Here is a 17,721-nt window from a genome sequence, read left to right as displayed (position 1 = left end):
TCGCCCCTCTTGCAGTTAAACCAATTTAAGACTATTGAACAGCGGTATCATACTATAGCGATTATGTATCACCTCCTTCTTATGCAACATTGACAAACGATTTGACAATTTGTATACCATCACCGAATGCCTTTGTCATGGAGGACCCAATTGTTAGGCACCTGCATTGCAGTTGTGATAATTCTTAACATCAACAGGATTAGTCTTGTGAAATTTAATCTGTGAAACTCTGGTCAATCATACCCAGTGTTTAACTTGAAACATTTTGTGAGAATCTTTTGATAATCAAAATCAACATGAAAAATGTTAGACAACACACTATTTTAATAATCCCTTCCTGAGTTCTATCAGCGTCTTTAATTCATGGTCATCCTTGACCATCTATTGATTGAACGTTGAAGGGCCATACATCATGCAATACGCTAACGGATTAAGGTGAGTGTTGGAACATCTTACGGGATAATCAATTTAATAATCGCTGACATATGTGTTAACATCCATGAAATTTAATCGAATCCTGATTGTACGAAATTTCTGACAATATTATTTAGTAAATATTGATCAAATTCAAAAATGTGGAGCGTTGAGCATTTCAATAGTAAATGTTTAAAAAAATAAAATATTCAAATACATAGGTCATAATTGAATAATTTAATTTCAATTACTTGAGAACAATAGTAGACATAACATATTGTACTAATGGTCATAATTGGTTGATTGACTGGAATATTAAGAATATGTTAAACGCAGCTACGTCTTATATATTGTGTTTATAATAATTTTATATGCTCCAAAATAACGTTTGGATATTTTTTTAAGACATCAGATGAGATATGATAATTTATCAAACCTTGTTGGTTATAGGTATGTCTAGGATAACAAATTGATTTCTAAAGATATTTACATTAAGTACTTCAGCTTGTGTTGTAAATTTCTAACTTCGATAGTATCAAACGGCAGGTCAGCGATCAAAGTAAAATTTCACATGGTAACTATTAATAATACATGTAATACAGATCGATTGATTGTTTTTTGCGGAACGTCTTTTTGCTATATATTCAGATATATGTCTAAATTGTGATGTTATACTTTTGTTATAGGTTAGGATGAATATTGTTGCCTCTTAAAACCTTCAAATCCGCTGCATTTGTGTGCACCTGTATTAAGTAAGGAATCTGATATTTAGTGGTTGCCCGTTGTTGATGTGTTTCATAAGTATTTATCGACTCTCTTTTTTTATATAGGTTTTATCGTTCGTTTATCTATTTCTATAAAAACTCCACTCTCCCGTTTCAATACTTTATGTCAATAATAAGTCAGCGAACATTCATCTGGATCCATCAAAATACAAAAGATCTATCTCATTTTCTTTTTGTGTAACTTTTTTGCAAAAGATCGATGTTGCAAGAAGGAAAATTCGCGTGTTTCTCTGCCCCCTAAATGTTCTCCCATTTATTTGTATTGTGGTCCTGTCATGTAATGTTGTTATTTTCATGTTATATTTTTAACATTGCCATACAAGCAGGAGATTTAGCAGGCCACAAAACCATGTTCAACCCACTATTTGTTTCTTAATATGTCCTGTACCAAGTTAGGAAAATGGCCATTGTTATATTATAGTTCTTTTCTGTGTGTGTTATATTTAAATGTTGTGTTTCTGTTGTGTCATATTTCTCCTCTTATATTTGATGCTTTTGTCTCAGTATTAGTTTGTTACCTGGATTTTTTTTTCTTAAACGATTTATAAATTTCGAATAGTGGTATACTAGTGTTGCCTTTATTTAATTACAGTGATGTGTTTCGAACATACGTAAGCAATTGCTGAGTTAAATAAAATGACGTTTAAACCACACAATATATATGGCACATATTACAATGTTAAGCAGTTAAAACACTTCAATATAATCTGCTTGCTGTTCTGGTCTGTTTGATCGAGTAGACATACTTATTGTGTCATAAGTGCTATCTTCATTTCTACAACATAAACAAAAACAACAAAGTTATAAACATATTCATTCTATATTTAGTCTTAGTACTGTATATGTTTATTACAATCATTTTCAATATCGAAAGCAGTGGTGGACGGACAAGCTTAATCAAAATGAAGAACAAAAACTTAGCAACATCTTAAGCTTTATCTAAAATAATGGCCTAACTGTTCAACCGACATTAGACCTGTATATTCATTTTTTTTATATTTTGACAGGTAGGAGGGATTCATGTAGATAACATGGATAATCACTTTATTAAACCGGCATCACTAAAACAAATCAAATTTAACAATCGCGAAGAAATGTGTTTAATCATTAGATAATTTTCTTCTACTTATAATAAATTCCATCTTCCAGAGCACACATGTCTCACAGAAAACTTGCACCATTGGTAAAAACAAATTTACCACTGATGAATCGTTATAAATCATCAGAGTTCAAGATTGACTTCTTTCTTTTATTTCCCCCGTTTTGGGAGCACCCGTATTACAAAGGGACAAAACTAGACTCGCCTCTTTCGAAAATAAAATTACTACAAACCAGTGTCACTGAGAAATGGTATAATCATTAGTGTTAAAGGTTGTTTTCTTATTCTCTGAGTTATTTCCCCCGTTCTAGGTGCACATTTGTAACGCCGAGAAAAAAAACCACTAATGGGACATCCAAAATCCCTTGAACAAGAACTGACAAAATGATCAAATCAATAAATATAAACATCAGTGCATCAAAACAGTCTGAGAAACACGAACCTAAATTGTGTGTCATCATAAACTTTTTAGTAGTCTTTCAAGCAGTATCATCCCACATTAGTATTCGTTAAGAGTGAAAAAGTACTGATCAAACGGGAAAACTTGATAAGAGACTACGTTTCTAGTATATTGATGTCGAATATCACAAAAAGAGAACTAAAACAGTTATTTGAGACGCTCACATCAGTTTGTTACAATAACAATAAAATGTGTTTTACAGATTTCAGTCATCCTGTCACATCATCTTGTTTGAACATCTGACAACATGCTAGCTAAACCTCACGATGCAGTTAGTATCATTTTGAGGTTTTACTGTTGTTTTTAAGGATACCAAATATTGCAACTGTCAAAGGAGTCTTTTAGTCAAATTTCATCGTTCTTTATACACGCGTCTACCTTTTGCCTAACGATATTTTGATTGAAACTGCTCTACAAAATGTTATTGTGAATTAATTTGTTCAGCTGTTGGAATTCTAACCAAATATATTAATGCTAAGGGTTTTCTATATGTTTTATTTAGTCAGCTCATATGAACCACAATTATAATATTACATTTTACTTAAATCCACCTACCTTGTTGGCATTGTAGAATTATATCTATCTGCAAAAGAATGGTATATCAATTGTCAAGTATTGAAAAAAATTAATATAAAACATTTTAACTTTAATGCGTTCGAAGAGTTTACTGCTAAACCTTAAACAAACGATGAAAGCCGAATAGTTGAAAGCAATAGATATATAAGAACAAAATCAGTTGAAGAGCTATATAACAACAACAAAAAATAGCCAAATCCGTTTAAGGTCAACTTTGTATAGGGGGAGGGTTATAAACATACAATTTTGCGCTTGTCCTACATCGGGAGCCTCTGGCCTTTGTTAGTCTTGTATTATTTTTAATTTTAGTTTCTTGAGTACAATTTGGAGTTTAGTATGGCGTTCATTATCACTGAACTAGTATATATATTTGTTTAGAGGCCAACTGAAGGACGCTTCCGGGAGCGGGAATTTCTCGTTGCATTGAAGACCTGTTGGTGACCTTCTGCTGTTGTCTGCTCTATGGTCGGGTTGTTGTTTCTTTGACACATTCCTCATTTCCATTTTCATAAAAAGACATGATTCTACAGTCTTGATACTATGAATTGTACTTTTTCAAATGTGTATAACTCAGAAGCGGAATTCGTTCCATATATGATAAAAATAATTCTGATATTTCGATATATAGATAACTTTACTCTTGTTACTGTACTAGCGCACTGATATAATAATTTGCTACTATTTGTGTTGTATTAGCTTGTGACTCCTGAGTTCGAAATGCAGTGTTTCTTCTTCCCTGCTGGGTACTTTAAAGTACTATTCTATTTTATTTGGTGTTTTGATAAAACATTAAAATGGTACATATGACGACAATGCTTCGCTTTGCTTTATCAGACCAGAGCTGATTATCTATGCAAACATTATAACTTGTTTTAATAGTGATTCCTAAGCACATGTTCACAAATACTAAAAGTTGTACTAGCTCAAATTACACGTCAGTATTTGAATAAATTTTTTTAACAATGAAAAAATATAATTATGTCGACTGTATTAAGTTAATTGGTAAGGTTTTCGATTCAGTCCTTTTATACTGATACTGTAAATAATGAGAAACTAGAAAAGTATTTGTGTTTGTATGGGATTGTTTTTTTTTTTATTTGCTTATAAAAAGTTTTAAATTTACCAGCATACATGCTAATAAAACATTTTATAAGGCGAATGCTTGCCTTTCTTATAGCATAAAACAATATTGTAATTATAATATCTTAAGTCAATCAGAATCACTAATACTTATTTCTTCTGTTTAATATACTTATTCAGCTTTTATTATACACATAAATATACAGCAATAACATGTTAAATATTGCATGCCAGATTTATTTTCGCTATAATATTTCATTGGAAGATTAATTAACGGAAATTTTAACTCTACCGGCACTTTATAAAATGTCATATATATATACTAACACCGGTAACGTATGGATATTGTTTTACATAATACTCATTAAAACGTTTACACACTTAATGTGTGTCGACATGTTGGTCGATAAGGCAAACCAAGATTCAAAACTTGATATCTCCTTTTTTAAGCTTTATAATGCGTTTGTCTTTACACAAATACTGAATTCTCGTCTAATTTCAGCAATTTTAGAAGGCAACTTGAATATTTGAGTTATGACGGAAAATGTCCTTTTTTTAATTACATGACATTCCCTAATGATAGCATAAATATATGTGTTTTACAAATCTAAACGATCCACGAATGAGAAAGTTCGAAACTAAGAAATTCAAATTAAAAACTGTCAATCAAGATGACGATTACTCAAAATCAGGTATCGTAAACAGTGGAAATACAGTTTCATTCTAGAGATTTACCTGTCTTTTTCGATGAAATTCTCCTGATAAATATGACAATGCAAATAACAACTAAGGCTATCCCAAATACTGTTGAGCATATTCCAATTATCACTGTCACACTGTTTCCTGTAGAAGCTGCTGATGTAGTGGCTTCTGTGGTGCTGATTGAGAATTTATTCTGTTCTAAAACATAGCATACACTTAGTGTTTATTTATTTCTAGATTAAATTTAAATGTTCCAAAAAATGAAAATATTATTGTTTAACTTGTCTATTTCATAATTTCAAGATTGTAAGAAACTCATCATAGATATAAGAATTGAAATTTTGACGCAAGTTTCGTCCACAAAAAATTCAACAGTGAGGCTCGAATTAAAAAGTTACAAAGGCATAAAAAAGTTAAAGAACATCGAGGATAAATTCCTAACAGGTTTACCAAATTCACCTACGGTAGTATATACCTGAGGTAGGGAAGCCTTAATATTTCAAAAATTTCAAGTTTTGTAAACAGATAATTTACAATTATAACCAAATCAATAATAATTCGTGTAAATACAGAAGTGCTGACTACTGGGTTGGTGATATCCTCGGTAAGTATAAATTCCACCAGCAGTATCATCGACCCAGTGGTTATAAAAAAAACTCAAAGATACTGGGAAAAACTCATAATAGCTCGTCTAAAAACTGTTATTAAAATATATAAAGAATCAAAAGAATTGTATTTGCATTATCATTCGTATGAAACATACTTTCTGAAACCTCTAATATGTGTTCCTTATGTCCGTAAACGCTGTATTTTTCTCTAGATATGATACAAATAGTCAATATTGCAATTAAAGCAAACAGTGGTATACATCTTGTCTGAATTAATTTATTTTCATTTGATTTAGCTTTCACCACCAATTATTATTACACCAAAAAGAATTATAAGTCATACCTAAATTAACTTTACAATACAACAAAATACACCAAAGACCCACAACGTATTTGTCTACATTAACTACATACAAGGCTTAAGCCAGACAACTTCAATCAACCCATGACTCACATAATATGTCATGGTGAAGGTACACTATGTATTTTGGTTAAACCAATTATAAATAAAGGCAACAGTAGTATACCGCTGTTCAAAACTCATAAATCCATGGACAAAAAACAAAATCGGGATAACAAACCAAAACCGAGGGAAACGCATTAAATATAAGAGGAGAACAACGACATAACACTAAAATGTAACACATATAGACAAAATCCCACGAGAATAACAAATATAACATATATATATAACATCAAAACCAAATACATGAATTTGGGATAGACAAGTACCGTGACACGTCTTATCGCAATGTGAATTTACACTCAAAAATAAGAGAAAACAAACGACACAACGTTATAATGTAACACACACAGAAACGAACTATAATATAACAATGACCATATTCCTGACTTGGTACAGGGCATTTTTAAAGGAAAAAATGGTGGGTTGAACCTGGTTTTGTGGCATGCCAAACCTCGCACTTTTATGGCCATTTGAAATATAACATCAAAATGACAACACAGGACTACAATATAAATAAATTGGAGAACACAATTGACAAAGAATCACACGAAAAAACAGCCAACAAAAGGCAACAAGTTCAAAATTTTTAATACGCCAGAAGTGTATTTTGTCCACACAAGACCTATGTGTGACGCACAGATACAAAAGTTTGAAAGCCGAAACGAGTACAAAGTTGAACAGCATCGAGGACCAAAAGATCAAAAAGGTTGTGCCAAAAACGGCAAGGGTTTTCTGTTAAGTTACCAGAAAATCCCTATAATTTAGAGTAATTTATACTTTTGCAAACAGTAAATTTAATAAAATGAATATTCAAAAGATGTACATGATAAAGCTGAAGTATTAACTAACTACAGGAAACAACTGAAATACATTTACATAACCAGACATTTGAAACACAAAAGTAGACACATCCGAATACGTTTAAACCTCTACGCCAAGTGACGTCCTATTTGAAACTGAAAAATGACGAAAAAATGACGTCATTTGAATTAGTAAAACAGAGCATCAAAAAATGAAAAATGACGTCACATAAGAATGAATAAGATAGAATTAGGATTAATTTAAGATTATATATTTGAACTAAATACTGATATTGCATTTAATAACAAAGCACATTTTAATTCTTATTAATATAAAACTGAGGTAGCAATTAACTATATTATAAAACTATGTCAGGTTTGTTATGAATCTAACTTCAAACGTAAAATATCGTACTGATTACTTTGAACGAAATCAAATCTGATAAATGAAGGGGGTGATTAATTTTCTTTACCATAACACATAAATATAATAGAAAAGACGTCAACACATTTGACAAAATCCGATGAGAATTACAAATATAACATTAAACATTTAAACTAAATACATGAATTTGGGATGGATAAGTACCGTACCACGTCTTATAGTAATGCGAGTTCACACTCGGCAAAACAGTCGCAATCGGGAATAAGTCACGTTTGGTAAGTAAAAGATTAGACGACATTATGACAAAACACAATCTACCATGTGGTCAAAATGTCCTTAGCTAGTTTGGTCAACGAAACATCGTATGGATCCACCAAATCGTGATGGTGTCCATAAAATTTACGGAGTGTCAATTTTAATCTGTCCTCCTCATAACTTTGTTGGAGCAGTTTCTGCGTAAGGAGCACACTCCTGTATATGAAGTCCGTATAGTGTGAACAAGCACGTGAATAACGTATCAATTGTGATATGTAAACACCATACGAAGGGGAAGAGGGTATGTTACTGCTGAGAAATGGGAAATTGATAATTGGGAAGTTGAAATCGTCCCGTTTATCATAGATTTTCGTGTGAAGTCGTCCATCTACGTCAATATTGAGGAAAAGATCAAGGTATGAAGCAGTCCTTCTAGTATCAGTGGTATCCTTAATTTCAAGTTCACTTGGATATATGAGATATAAGTGTGCTCAGACTTTTTTTTTCAGATGATAGGAAACTTGTTCTAGATATTACAAATACCGTGGAATAAAGTTCCGACATACATTTGTAATTTTGCACTAAACTAAATGAACAGTAGTTTACCAGTTTGTGAAGACTGATCAATCGACGAGGACTAAACATAAAAGTAAACAACGAAAACTTAGAGAACCCGCTGCATTACTTTGATTCTGTCCTAAGTCCAGTAGTTGTCGTTTGTTGAGGTGATTCATAAATGTTTCTCGTTTCTTGTTTTTTTTTATATAGATTAGACCGTTAGTTTTCCCGTTTGAATGGTTTCACACTAGTAATTTATTTATCTCTTTATAGTTTGTTGGTCGTTGTGAGCTAATGCTCTGTGTTGAAGACCGTACTTTGACCTATAATGGTTTTCTTTTACAAATTGTAACTTGGATGGAGAGTTGTCCCATTGGCACTCATTCCACATCTTATATATATATATATATCTGTTGTCATCTACAAAACAGACATTTCATAATGGTAAACAAACTCATGATTACGTCGTTAAATTTTCGTTTGGATAATTTCAATTTTACCACTCCAACCCTTCGTTAAATAGCATTAATTTTACCACCAAACCTCTCACCCTCTATTAAGGAAACACATATTGGTAATGCAGGCTCTGCAATATCGTATCAGCTTGGAGATAAATATATACTTTATATACTGTTGAAATGTTGGTACATGTATATTTTTTAACAAAAACTTCTAGAATTTCTCAATCGAGAGGTTTTGTTGTTTACAAATTCTGTGACAATAATTATATACAGGAAAAGATAAATCACAATCACACTAAATTGTATCTATGATGTAAATTTTTTTTGTAATTATTTTATTTTTGATGATGAAACATGTGAAATTACATACTACAGTATTCGATACACATTTTAAAAATAAAGTAATACTTGATAAATCAATTAAGTCATATGGATATAATAAGATATATATATAAATATTACAAAAAGATTTTGTTAATTAATCAAATAAATTAAATAAAAGCTGCTTCTATCATATGCCATTTCTGATCCATTTTTACTTTTTGTACAGGGGTTAAGAAACATACAGAGTATTTTTCTATATTAATCCAATATTTTAAATATTCTACCCCACCATATTTTGTGGGGGATATGTTCTTACATCTACATTTGTATATATAAAATTTGAATAACAACAAAATATTGTTAACTGTTTTACTGTTAACAAAATCCTCAGACACACCTAACATGACTTCTTTTGCACTGAAAGGCAGGAGAATGCCATAATTTTTAATCCAATCTATAACGGATAGCCAGAAGTTTTGTGATACATTACATTCCCAAAAAATGTGAAAAATATTTTCTTTAAACTCTGAACAAAAAGTACAAAGTTCAGTTTCTTTTAATTTACATTTCAATAAAAATGAATTACATGGTAGAATCCTATGAACAATCTTAAATTGAAAGTTTTGCAAAAAAGAGTTTCTGGTTATAATGAAGGGCATGGAATAAATAGCATTCCAATCCTCAATCTGCATATTTAAATCTCTTTCCCATTTTTCACGGGAAGATAAAGATAATACTTTATTATCCTCCAAAAATAATGTATAGACAAATTTACAAGATTTTGGTTCCTTTTTAACTTTATCTATTAATTTATTTTCAATAATTTCCAGTTTTGAACTACCTTCTATTATACTTTTCCATCTCTTTGGAATCGCACTTAAAATACTATAAAATTCTACAAAATTAGTATTGATATCATACTTTTTTTTAAATTCATCATATGGGAATAATGTATTATTATCTAACATCAGATCATTAATGAAGAATATACATATATCTATGATGTAATTGATTTCAAATCGAATAAGGTAGATACGATCAACATATTCACTACACCTTGAATTATTCCTTGTGAGAACAACTTATTCATAACTTCTGCTACTCCAGAATGTGAATCTAATTTGTGTGTTCCATAGAATTTCCTACGGGTAACCCCAATTGGGTTCATGTACAGCTAGTAGGAAATTATTACTTTTAAAACTTCAGATACTTTTCAAAAGTTTTAAACCATGTCATTTATTTTTTTCGACTGTAAAAAGACAACATCTGTAATTTATCAAAATTTTACTGCTGTACCCCAATTTTTTTTTTTACATTTTATGTCTGTGTGTTTTGTTAATACAATGTTGTCAATATAATTGAATTATATATTCGTATTACAAAACCATGATAAATGAACTATTGTCTGCACAAGGAAAAACTGTACCAAATAAAGGCAACACTAGTATACTGCTGTTCGAAATTCATTAATCGATTGAGAAAAAATAAATCCGGGTGATAAACTAAAACTGAGGGACACACATCAAATATAAGTGGATAACAGTTGTTTTCCATTCATTTGATTTTGTTCAGCTTATGACTTTCTGTTTCGAAATTTACAATGAATTTGATATGTTTGTTACTCAACTTTTTAACGAGTAAAGCTAGCTTCTTTCCTTACTCCCTATAAGCTTTGAAGTATACCTTACATGAAATAATGCAAGTAGTCAAGAAAACAAAATAAGGAACTTAGTATTACCTTGTTCAATAAGAAATAATTGGTTCACCTCTCCACCACTGTTTCGAATCACGCATTTATATAGTCCATACTCAGCTTTGTGTACAGTTAAGTTGCTTACGAAACCTTCTACGTTTACTAAAACACGATGTTGTCTGATTTGTACAATAGAATATGTTGTTGTTTGTAGAAATTTAGTTCCTAAAGTAACTTGTTCATTCTTATAGTACCACTTTGGATCACTTGGAAATGGTATAGAATAAAACGTGATAGAAAATACTGTATCACTATCATCTACTGAAGTGGAGTGTGATATGACAAAAGGTGGTCCTGAAATAGAAAAACGAATGTGCAAAGTTGTTTTTTTCCTTTTTTTAACAAAATTAATCCATGCATGTTACTCTAAGACCTTGGATAATCACAGATCTGACACTTGTCCTGTTTTTTTTCATAACACTGTTACGTTTATCCGCCCAGAAGTAAAAGGCTAGATAAATAGGTCAAAATCGTCAGTCGATTAATTGCCCTTTGATGACACTTTTTACAAATATTTGTTATTGCTTTCCTTACATCTTGAAATGGTTATATTAGATAAATAGAAACTAAAATTAGCAAAAGTTATTAAGACAAGATCTACATTTAGGACAAAACGAGGATTTTTTTTACCACTCCTTTTAAGAGTTATTGCCCTTTCATGACAATGTTTACAATTTGTTTGCCGTTTGAGTGAAACAGAATACAAGAGTGGCGATGTTAAGAACAATATTTACCGCTTACAAACAATGTTGTAGACTTTTCCATGCATTTCTGGCCGAGAATGTCTGTTTCCCATCTACAGGTATAATCACCAGTATCCTGACTATTGCAGAATGGAATAGTTAGAATGTTTGAGGTATTAACATGCCTGCCTGGGAGTGAACGTATAGTTTGTCCAGCGTTTGAGTGAATCCAAGGGACTGGAGTGGCTCCGACCAATTTTAAAGTACAATTTAACTCAATACTATGTGAAGTGTCACAATAGGCCCGTCTTTCCAATTCTAAACTAGCTAAAAAATAATAATAAACAAGTATTATATTTCCTTTAAGCCCTCTTATAGTTCTACAATTTAATTAATATCAATAAGTATACCCTTTATAAATATGTTCAATTATTGAATATTTATTTGTTGCAAAATAAAGAAGGTAAATCATACATTTTTATATCCATGTATTGGATTAGAGAGGTACATTTATACGTGAACAAACGACAAGCACTGAATTACAGGGTTCATGACTTGGGACAGACCCATACATAAAGAATGTGGTGGGGTTGAACATGTTAGCGTTAACCTTGGTCAGTGGTGTAACAGTACAACATGTATAAAACGATGTTTGGTTTGTTATCTTTTTAGGAATACCTAATGTCATCCTTATTGTTGTGTTGTTTAATATTTAGTTTTCTGTGCAGTGATTTAGCAAATAAGAAATATTGATGATGTTTTATCTAACAAAAGAAGGAAAATAAGAAAATCATCTCGTATCACATCTAAATGGACATACATGCACCTATAATGTTATTTTTTATAAAGTAAAAAACACATTCATCGTGTAAAATAATGTATTTGAAAAATTGGACTGATATAATATTTATTTAGATATTTGAAAATTACCTGGTCCTAAAATAATTTGTTCTACAATTAATCCATATTGATTAGAAATTTGACAATTGTAAACATCGCTCGGGCGCCTCTTGAAATTATGAATCGTTAAGTTTGATATAAATCCATCAGTCGTTACATCTACGTTGTATTGCTTTAGTCCAACCGTCATGTTATTTACGTCTATGGTGTATTGTGGATCTCCATTTAAGCTATTATTTCCTAGCAGCCATTGAATTTTGAAATCGTATGGAATGGAATAAAACATAACGGACAATATTACATCATCTCCGAAGTCTTCTATATGCTGATTCAATACAATAGGAGGACCTATAAAAAATCATAATATTGATATTGATGAAGCCACAAATGTTCGCCAACTTTAGTAACAAAATATGTAATATATGGATGGATGAATGGCGTTTGTGTTTGTAGCAGTTCAGAGTAAATTTTGTTCCGTTTTCTCTCTTATATTTATTCAGTGTTTGTTACAATTGAACAGCGGTGTAGTACTATTGCCTTTATCTAACGTGCAGCGGCAGATTTTATTTTACACTGAACAACTGTGAAATGCATGAAAGTATAGCAAAAAAAAATGTTGAGACCTTTTAGATTGGTCAGATCTTGCTTAGGATAGTTCCGACTGTGGGTGATTTGTTACCGGTCTTTACTGGTTCAACTACGTAAGAAAAAAAGCCTTGCCTTATATCCAATGTTCATTACGTTTTTTACACGCCAGTTCATTGATCAAATAGTTACGTGTAAACTTTCAGCGGATCCATAATTTATTCCCTCTTTTAACGGTATATACTGGCATTTCTGTGTCTGTACCCCATTTGGAAAGTTACAAAGATGTATAGCTGTATTTTCAAAGAATAGATTAAGAAACAAACATCATTTAAAAACATTTTAAGTACAATGTACATATTTATGTCAACGTACCATTGACTAACAGATGTGCAGATCTGTTAATATTTGGCAGCAGAGAATAGTCTGTTGACAGCATACAAGTGTATTCTCCAGAATCGTCATGATTACAAAATTGTAAATGAAGAGTATTTGTGTCTTCATCAACCAAATTTTCATTCAATTCTCTGATGAATTGTCCATTGCGTGAGTGTATCCAACGTATTAGATTTGTTGTTAAGTACTTATATACACATGGAAGATCGACGGGTTGAGATGCATTGCTATTATGTGCAGTTGATACATTGTCTAAAATAGATTGATCGATTAATAATTGATAAATATACTCAGATATCAATGAATAGGTATCAATAAAACCCGGTTCAAAGGATTACATAATAGACTTCTAAATCAGACAAATGTTTGGTTTTAAATTGCATTATATTTCTCTGGCGATGCATGTATAGCAGGATATTTCCCCATTGACACACCAGTCTCTCTCTCTTTTAAGAATATGTTTTTCTTACATTTTGAGAATGTTACATTGATTTGTCTTCTTAATCGATTTATGCAATTTAAAAAGGAACTTAACGAGTTTTGACAGGAATATATTAGTGTATAAACTCGACCAATTAACTCGCAAACTAATAAAAGTCCAAAGATTTATAACTTCGAGCTGCTTTGTCTTATACTTGCCACCATTTTGTTAACATTGGTTACGAAATGTATTTTTGTCAACGTCATCTATCGAAAAAATAAACAACATTAGAATCCACTACCGGAAGCCCCCTCAATTAATATTATTAAAGTTTTCCCTAGCATACAAATCATATTAGAATAATATCATTGTGTAAAGCATTAAACTACTATTACATTGAAACATTTTCTTCATATCTGTTCAATTTCAAGTTTCTTCAAACAAAATGTGCGGTGCATAGAGGTTAACGCTCTAATAGTACATACCAATGCAATGAAAGTCGTCAGGGACCAACTCAGATACGTTCTTGTTGTTGTGTGCACATTTACTATTACTCTTAACTTTAAACTGTTGATCATGGCGTAAGTAAGCTAACCACATTAAGTCACAGTCACACTGTGTATAAGTACCAGTAAAATATCTAAAATTGGATGAATTAATATTTCTTCCTGTGTTACGTTTACATTCAGACATCAAACACGCGACTATACACTTGGGTTGATGTTATTGCAGTCACAGGAATTCAAATATTAATCCTTTATGGGTTGATTTAAAATACATATATAAGAAAGCAATGACTGTGGTTGTTAAATTTGATAGAAGCTTTTTGAGCTTCTTTTTAAATAGTTCTAATTGAGATTATGACATAGTGATGACTGCTGTACTCCAATTTTAACAATTCTATCTATTATCTCTTTTTTTCACGCATCGTTGTAAATGTATTGGAATTTGATTCGACTGTCATACAAGTGAGGGTTTAGCGCTATAAAACCAGGTTCAATTCTCAATTTCCTACATTTGAAAATGCCTGTACCAAGTCAGGAGTATGACAGTTGTTGCCCATTCGTTTGATGCGTTTTATCATTTGATTTGCCATTTGATTAGGGACTTCCAGTTGTGAATTTTCCTCCGCATTCAGTTATTTTTCTTTTTCTTAATGCTTTAATGTCTGTCAAATTTGTCCGTGTTGTAACACGTGTTTGCATATATTAACATATTCCTTGCTCTAACATTTATTAGTTTCAGCGTTCATAAAGACACAATTCGAGAAGGCGTTTTGGACGCATATAATTTAAAATTAGATTTATGAATATACCATGTAACAGCGACGAAAGATACCAGAGGGACAGTCATACTCATAAATCGAAAAAAAACTGACAACGCCATGGCTAAAAATGAAAAGTACAAGCAGACAAACAATAGTACACATGACACAACATAGAAAACTTGAGAATAAACAACATAAAACATCTCTATGTTTCGGGGAATGCGTGTTATATATAAGAGAAAAAAAATCATTACATTTTTTGTAAGCGTACATCTAAATCGCGAAAGGGTCAGCTGCTGCACATACTGTGGCGAATATACTTTATATGGACAATAACTCTAGCACGATGTCAATTGATAGTTTTGTTAAGTTATGTTGACTCTGTGTAAATCTTCTTATTCTAATATAATTATATTAAGGGATTCCCTAGACGAAAACATGTGTATGTTTTTCCAATAGAGTCATATGTTCAACTTACACCCCTATTTTCAGCCATCTTGGATGACAAATCAGCTACAAAGTTACAACACCTAGTCTGCAGCGCATACGCAACATTCATACCATATTTAGTTTCTATCCTATATATTGTTTTCTCGAAGAAGACATTTGTTTATATGTCCAACAGATTCCATTGTTATACTAAGCCCCCCCTTTTCCGTTGGCAGCCATCTTGGTTGATAAATTTGCTTCAAAGTAACAACACGTGGTCAGCATCTCATAAGAAACATGCATGTCATTGTTTTTTTACGCCATTTTGGTGGTTCTCTAAAAGAAGACCTTTGTATGTATTTCCTGTAGGGACCTGTTAAACAAAGTCCTTCTCTGGTGGCCATCTTTGATGATGGATCGGCTTCAGAGTGACATTACCTTGTTAACATCCCATAAAGAACATTCATGTTATGATTGGTTTCAATCAAATAAACGGTTATCTAAATGAAAACATTTTTGTTTTGTCCAAAGGTTCCTATTCTAAACGGTGTACCCCGCTCGCAGCAATCTTGATGATGAATCAGCAACAAACTTGAAAGTATGAAATATTTTTCAGACCATGTCCCGGAATGAACTGTACGTTCATCTATAATGGTTAACAGTTTGACTGTCCCTCTGGTATCTTTCGTCCTCTTTTATACAAATTGTGACTTGGATAGATGAGTTGTTGCATTGTCACTCATACCACATCTACTTATATCTATTTGTATGATTTCCCATTTGGTTCTTTTGTTAAACTAAGTCCCTCTTGATGGATCTGCATTAAGGTACCAACACTTGGTCAGCACCTCATAAAAACATTCATGCCATGTTTGGTTTTATTCTATTCAGTTGTTCGCTAGAGAAAGACATTTTCACGTATTGTCCATAGTGTCCTATGTTTTTGTTTATTCAGTGATTCTTTAGAAGAAGTTGAAAGTGTAAAACGTTAACGACGACGATGATATACGAGAAACGACGACAATCGACGCCAAGTGATAAGAAAAGATTGGCCATAGGACGCAGTTGAGCTAAATAATATCAATTTACATTCATCCTCAATATAAACAAAAAGAACAAAATGTACATTAAATCTTATTTATTTGCGATTATGTTGAAAGCATTGTACATACATGCTATTTGAGACTGTTATCAATCGGTTTTCTTTCATCGTCGTGTTTGAACCAAGTATTCTGAAATTTGAAAGAAGAAACATAATGATCTGTTTGTATATCATCCAATGCAAAATATAAATAAATCCTTATATGTGGTATTAAATATATAGCGATAGCTTCACAGGTAAAAAGGTAAATTGTCAGATGCATTTCTTTACATTTTGAAGACAGTCTTAAACTACCTCTCTCCCAACATCTTACATGTGCTGAACAACGTAGATAAATTAATTAAAAATTGTTTTTTCATAGATATACTACAAATTCCTGAAAAACAATTTTACAAATATGAATGTGTATTTTTAAAAAAAGGTTTCAGACAAGATGCTTTGTAAATTGGTTGCTGTTTTTTTTTTCTTCAGGTGGCATACGCAAAAGTATATATTTACATTGATATAATATAACTGAATATATACATAATGTATTGTTTGTATGCATGCTTTGTAAATATTCTATTGTAATAAATTGTTATGGGAGAAGACTTTATAAGTTTGATTAACTTGTGTCTCATCCCTTTTGCACATTTACGCAAATAAAATATGTTTAAACTAAATATAACTGAAACAAAATAAATGTCAGATGACAGATATAAATATTGATATTTTCAAGCTACAGAGACTATTCAATGTTGAAAAATGATACATGTGTTGCAATCGGTATATACACAACACAATATAGCTAAATACTAACTTCTGTAAAAGCCGAACCTAAGACTTGCTGACTTCTTGAATCTAAGAAAACAGTTTTAGATTTCAGATTTTACAACTTTTCTATCTTGAATGATAGCATAAAAGCTGTCACTGCCGATGGTGTGTACGCAATTAACAAGATGATTAAGTCCATAAGATAGATAAAATCAAGTTCTAATTGTATAAGACAAAAGTTGTGCTGATACCATCAGAACTATATCGATATTGTCAGTTTATTAGTTGTACTGTCGTCATCGAGCAATTTCTAACCCCTTTAATTTCAATTATACAGCTAAGATCAATTTATAAAAGAGGCACTAAAGATACAAGAGAAACATTCAAACTTAGATGTAAAAAATTAAACAGACAAAGCCATTCCTAAGAAAGAAAATAGTCTCAAAGACAAGCAATAGT

General features: G+C 31.5%; 2 protein-coding genes and 1 long non-coding RNA gene across 3 annotated transcripts in view; all 3 read right to left on the bottom strand.

Annotated features, from left to right (window-relative positions):
* LOC143048715 (titin-like) overlaps window positions 1–17,721 on the bottom strand; it is a 226,161-nt gene that overhangs the window by 147,045 nt on the left and 61,395 nt on the right. The window lies entirely within an intron of this gene.
* Window positions 739–11,142, bottom strand: LOC143048813 (uncharacterized). The gene is made up of 5 exons (XM_076222681.1): window positions 11,100–11,142; window positions 10,712–11,020; window positions 5,150–5,314; window positions 3,314–3,341; window positions 739–1,974 (listed from the first exon to the last, which is right to left on the bottom strand). Exons 1-5 carry the CDS (start codon window positions 11,140–11,142, stop codon window positions 1,887–1,889), a joined length of 633 nt encoding a protein of 210 aa, XP_076078796.1. The 3' UTR covers window positions 739–1,886.
* On the bottom strand, window positions 11,474–13,621 carry LOC143049444 (uncharacterized). Its single transcript, XR_012970245.1, has 3 exons — window positions 13,270–13,621; window positions 12,340–12,657; window positions 11,474–11,736 (listed from the first exon to the last, which is right to left on the bottom strand). It is a non-coding gene; the product is annotated as an uncharacterized LOC143049444 (long non-coding RNA).

This window comes from Mytilus galloprovincialis, chromosome 10 (genome assembly GCF_965363235.1).
Source record: "Mytilus galloprovincialis chromosome 10, xbMytGall1.hap1.1, whole genome shotgun sequence".
Classification (NCBI taxonomy): Eukaryota; Metazoa; Mollusca; class Bivalvia; order Mytilida; family Mytilidae; genus Mytilus; species Mytilus galloprovincialis.
The sequence above is the reverse complement of the archived record's forward strand: the minus strand, read 5'-3'. Positions and strand labels throughout refer to the sequence as shown.